General features: G+C 34.2%; 1 protein-coding gene across 1 annotated transcript; it reads left to right on the top strand.

Annotated features, from left to right (window-relative positions):
* Positions 1-199: 199 nt before the first annotated feature.
* Positions 200-5,820, top strand: HELRODRAFT_189609 (hypothetical protein; the record flags this gene model as incomplete). Its single annotated transcript, XM_009030815.1, has 8 exons — positions 200-248; positions 465-760; positions 892-1,302; positions 2,217-2,287; positions 3,521-3,818; positions 4,138-4,273; positions 4,968-5,059; positions 5,764-5,820. The coding sequence occupies 8 exons, from the start codon at positions 200-202 to the stop codon at positions 5,818-5,820; spliced, it is 1,410 nt and encodes a 469-aa protein (XP_009029063.1).
* Positions 5,821-6,034: the final 214 nt, after the last annotated feature.

Raw genomic sequence — 6,034 nt, 5'->3', positions numbered from 1 at the left:
ATGTTTTTCGATCAACCGTTAGAAAAATTGACGAAAAGTTAAATTGGAAGTTAACAAAGCCGAGTATATATATATATATATATATATATATATATATATATATATATATATATATATATATATTTGACATTTGACATTTGACATTTTTATTTCATCAAATCAAACAGTGAAATCAGAAAAATGAAATCAATGAAAGGAAATGATCTGGAAATCGAAAAAGGAATCTGGACTTCTTGTACTGATCACTAGTGTCAATTTGTCAACATAATTATAAAAAAAATTCAATATACCCAAACACAATATAATGTAGGTTAAGGTTATAGATATTTCAAAGAGTAATTCTAATACTTCAAAATTGCTATATTGTTGTTATGTTGTTTAATATAATTTAACAGAACCATGGTGCAAAATATGCACTAATGAAATTTTAATGAACTTTTTTTTAACTTAAAAAAATACCTCAGCTGAAGCAGTCTGCACGTTGCTGAGACGACTGGATGAGAAACTTGACAAGGATCGACACTCTGTCCTCAAGAAGAACTTCTCGTCACTGAGGTGCCTCATCGAATCGCCTCTCTTCCAACAACTGGCACATGTCCAGCACTCCCTGCAACGATTGTCAAACCTTTCAAGGTCAAGGGAGCTAGGGGAGCATGACTTTGACATTGAGACTGGAACGGGAGAGTTGAGAGTTATCAGGAATGGTCGGTTGAAAGAGACTTGTAGAAGCGAAGATAAAACTTACAAGTTGTTGGAACATGTAGATATTTTATTTTATTTTATTTTTCGTTACAAATTTTATTGAAATTTATTTTAAGATGAAATCTTAAAAATGACTGGAATGACTAAAACGTGAATAGATAATGGAAATCATTTCACACAAAAATTTAGAGAAAGAGCAATATTGCGGATCAAATATACCAACAACAGAATGAACAACAAAACCAACTTCAACGACAAACTTCATCAAGTCCCAACGACAACATCAACATCAAGAACAACAGTGATGATAATATCATCAAAAACAGCAACAGTGATAACAATAACATCAGCAACAACATCAGCAGCAACACATCCAGTACCACCATCAACACCTTTCTCACCAACACCACAGATGACACGACCACCGCTAATGAATGGGTGGAAATTGAAGTCATCAACTTGATCAATGACGGATCTGGTCTTGGGTTTGGGATAATCAGGAAGCCCAACAACAACAGCAACAGCACCAACAACAACAGCAGCAAAAAAGCAGGCGGTGCATACATCAAATCTATCATCAGTGGGAGTGTTGCTGAGAAGGTTGGGAGGTTGTGATGATGATGAATATGAAGTGATGAGGATGGTGCCAGTGATGACGACGATGATAATGAACTGATGGTGATGATGAAGTGATGTTGTTGATGGAGTGATGTTGTTGAAGTGATGATGATGATGATGAAATGATGTTGTAGATGATGATGACGATGGAGTGATGATAATGAAGTGATGATGATGCTTGAAAGGTTGATGGAGATTACAATGATGTTTGTAATAATGTTATTGTTGATGAATGATGCTAATTAATCATTATGACAACATTCTGACTACTTGGGTGATATGACGATGATGACGAATCTCATTTGAGTGAGTGGCGGACGTGACGATGAGGATGTTTAAATTGGAGTATCTCTGGTTTTGCAACCATGCTGAAAAAAATAGCAATAACGAGTATGACACACTGTTTTAACGACCATAGCTTCGTGAATGTTGATGTTGTTTTATGTCTCAGTGATAACAATGTGAACAAGTGATAATAACAAACACTCAGGGGCTACGTAACGTAACAGTTCGTGCACAATATTCAGATAACATGCCTGAAGCCATTCAATGCAGAGCAACATGGCAATTACACACTTGAACATATTTTTATGATTAACATGCATTCAATGAACATTTTTTGTTTGCCATTTATATGGCTTTATTATGTATAATTATAAAGATTATATATATATATATATGTGTGTGTGTGTGTGTGTGTGTGGTGTGTGGTGTGTGTTATGTGTGTGTGTGTGTGTGTGCGGAGGTGTGTTGGAAGGAGACCACATTTTGTACAGTATTGTAAAAATTCTATCGAATTGTTGGCAATAATCAATTTAAAGTATACCTTTTCAATTATTATCCAAGTTCATTGTGAAAATTTAATGAAACTGTCGTTATCCAAATTCATCATGCAGATGATGCCTTTTTTTGAATTTCCACAAATCATCTTCAGTGCAGGTTTGATAGTTTCTTTGAACAAAGCAAAGTTAGCTCCTTTGAAAAGTCAGTTACTTAGAGGGCGTCGTATTTTTTTTATCTTCATGACAAAAAAAAATGAATGCATTATGAATTTGGATAACAAAACTTTAATTAAATTTTCATGATGAACTTTGATAATCTATTTTCAATAAATTGAACCATTTCCAGAAAATTCAAGTAATGACAAACTTTAAATTGAACATTGCCAACAATTCGGTTGAATTCATACAATATATATGTATATGTATATATATATATATTTACAATATTCTATAAATTCTACCGAATGTTTGGCGTTAATATGTTTGTAGTTCGTTTTTTCGATTTTTCTCACTAAAGTTTTTTGGTGAACGTTTAGTTTATTAAAATTCAAAATAAACTTATTTTTCGAATTCATGCTGCAAATAAGGCCATATTTCGATTCCGAATGAATCGTCATCAGTGCTCCTTGCTGTATATATAGGGAAAATTAACTTTGACGAAAATCAAAAATTATTTTTTACAACGTCAAAGTTAATCTTGACAAAGTCAATATTTCCCTATATATACAGCAAGGAGCACTGATGACGATTCATTCGGAATCGAAATATGGCCTTATTTGCAGCATGAATTCGAAAAATAAGTTTATTTTGAATTTTAATAAACTAAACGTTCACCAAAAAATTTTAGTGAGAAAAATTGAAAAAACGAACTACAAACATATTAACGCCAAACATTCGGTAGAATTTATAGAATATTGTAAAAATTATGGTCTATTACCAACAAAATATATATATATATACACATAATTTTTTCATTTAATTATTATATACCTATATACATATCTAAAACAAACAAATTGATAACAATCTAAATACAAAGAAACATATCACATAAACTGGTAAAAAAGTATTTACAAATACATGTATACTTCTAACTGTGTCACACACATACTCTTATTCACGCACACACATGTACGTACTCACATCGACACGCACACACACACGTACTCACACAGACACACACACATGTACGTACTCACACCGACACGCACACACACACGTACTCACACAGACACACACACATGTACGTACTCACACCGACACGCACACACACACGTACTCACACAGACACACACACATGTACGTACTCACACCGACACGCACACACACACGTACTCACACAGACACACACACATGTACGTACTCACACAGACACGCACACACACACGAATTGAACGCCCATGCGAACAGGATGGCAGGTTGAGAAGTGGCGACCACATATTAAAGATCGACGACATCGTCGTCAAGGACTTTCGAATCAACAAAGTGGCAGAGGTCCTTCGAGAAACAGGTATCTACGTGCAATTGGTCGTCTGTAGGCCCACCTCCAAATCTCAGGAGGAGTCTGATTGGCCGATCATCATCGTACCAACCAATCAGATTGATGGTGTTTTGTCCATTTTGTCGGTGAATGAGGAGGAAGATGATGTGGTGAATTGCCTTGCAAGGGATGATGACGACGAGTTCAACAAAGGAGTTAATGATGACGATGTCCAGGTGAGAGTGGCTGCTGATTAGTGTTTCTTAACATTTTTATTCACTCAAACTTGTTGTTGGCTATTTAATGCTTCTTAAACAACAATGGCCAATGTTTTTAGTCATTGTGTGTTATAAACTCGTGCCAGATATTCACATTCGTGTTTAATGTGCGGGCGGAGACTCTGATTATTTTAACCTATGATCTAACGCTCGTAACGTTATTCACATCAATTGAAATTGTCAAGTGGTTCGTACAATCGTTCTGCATAGTTTTGCCCACACCTGACTATTTGCGTTTCATGACAATTCAAACTATTTCGTATTTGAACACTTGAAGCAGATGCGGCATCAACCATCACACCAGCAACAACAACAACAGTTACAACAACAACAAATAGAGATCTATGAGGTAGAATTGATGAAAAGTCACGAGGGACTCGGCATGAGTATGGAGGGCTTCTTCAGCAACAAGGGTAACGCGTTTGTAAAAGTTGTTCTTATGTTATGTTATGTTGTGTTGTGTTGTGTTTTGTTGTGTTGTGTTATGTTGTGTTTTGTTTTGTTATGTTGTGTTGTGTTATGTTATGTTGTGTTTTGTTGTGCTGTGTTACGTTGTGCTGTGTTGTGTTGTGTTATGTTGTGTTGTGTTATGTTATGTTGTGTTTTGTTGTGCTGTGTTACGTTGTGCTGTGTTGTGTTATGTTGTGCTGTGTTGTGTTGTGTTGTGTATTTTCGGAAGCGAGTGGTGCAGTTGTAATGGTTGAAGTTGACTAGTTTTACACACACTGCAGTTACAATATGTAATTGTCATAAAAAAGGTATATTATAAAATATATGAAAGGTATATTAGGGCTGTTCCGGATTTGATTTTTCCACTTCCGGCCAGAGCCAGTTTTAACCGGATTTACAAACACAAATGTGTGGTTATACATGCTGACCGTATTTAAAGAAGCAGTAACCTCAATCACATTGCACGGTCTTAATGTCTGGTAATTTAAAAGTAATTGAGAGAAATTTAAGAAATTTAAGATGGACACCATCGTTATTTGCGTAAAAACTTTTGTATTCATGTATACATTCATCGTTATTATTAACATCAAACTCATCATCGTCATCATCATTATCATCATCATCATCGTAATCATTATCATCATCAATGCACCACAGATGGAACCACCAACATTGTAGTGAGTGGTGTTAAGGAAGGCAGTGTGGTGGACATGGATGGACGCATTAGGAAGGGGGACCGAATATTGGAGGTGGTTGTTTTTGTTCGTTCGTTCGTTCGTTCGTTTGTTCGTTCGTTTCTTCGTTCGTTTGTTTGTTCGTTTGTTTGTAAAAAGATCGTTGTAACTGGATGGTTTTACATAATTATTGCTTATTGGTTGTTGTTGGTTTTTGAATGTTTGTTGCTTGGTTGTTGCTGGTTTTTGAATGTTTGTTGATTGGTTTTTGTTGGTTTTGAATGTTTGTTGATTGGTTGTTGCTGGTTTTGTTGATTGTTTGTTGTTGGTTTTTGAATGTTTGTTGATTGGTTTTTGAATGTTTGTGGATTGGTTGTTGTTGGTTTTTGGATGTTTGTTGATTTGTTGTTGTTGACTGTCTATTATTTAAACATCGAAGACTCTCTTATATATAATAACAATAGTTTATTATTAAAGGGCGCAAACTGAACGCTCCTATGCGCCCAACAAGAGAAAAAAATATAATTAACCCACAACACGATACATAACAATAAGTAAAATATGTACATACAATGAAAACCAAGCATAAAATAACGTACAAACACCCCTGAAAATACAACTAAAGAATAATGAATTTAATAAAGAATTTAAGGACTAATAATAAAAAATGCTATATAACGAAACAATAGGTAAATAACTTAATGTACAATGTGCACACACATACACCAAACCAAACCTTTATCTATTTAAACTATATACTTAAAAACAAATACCCATAGAAATTAAGTTACATATTTAAATTCATCCTGCCAAGCGTGTTGATCATCCGAACATAACTTCACAAATATTAATCACTAATTGATGTAAATAATAAATAACATAAATATATACACACATGTATATATATACACACATACATATATATATATATATATATATATATACACATATATAGATACAATTTGGAACGAGGTTTTCGGATAAGCAGGTTTTATTAAAAATAATTCCCCAATTTGTTGTTATTACTTTTTTGAATAATAATTCAACACG

Source organism: Helobdella robusta, assembly GCF_000326865.2.
Source record: "Helobdella robusta unplaced genomic scaffold HELROscaffold_7, whole genome shotgun sequence".
In the NCBI taxonomy this organism is placed as follows: Eukaryota; Metazoa; Annelida; class Clitellata; order Rhynchobdellida; family Glossiphoniidae; genus Helobdella; species Helobdella robusta.
The sequence above is the reverse complement of the archived record's forward strand: the minus strand, read 5'-3'. Positions and strand labels throughout refer to the sequence as shown.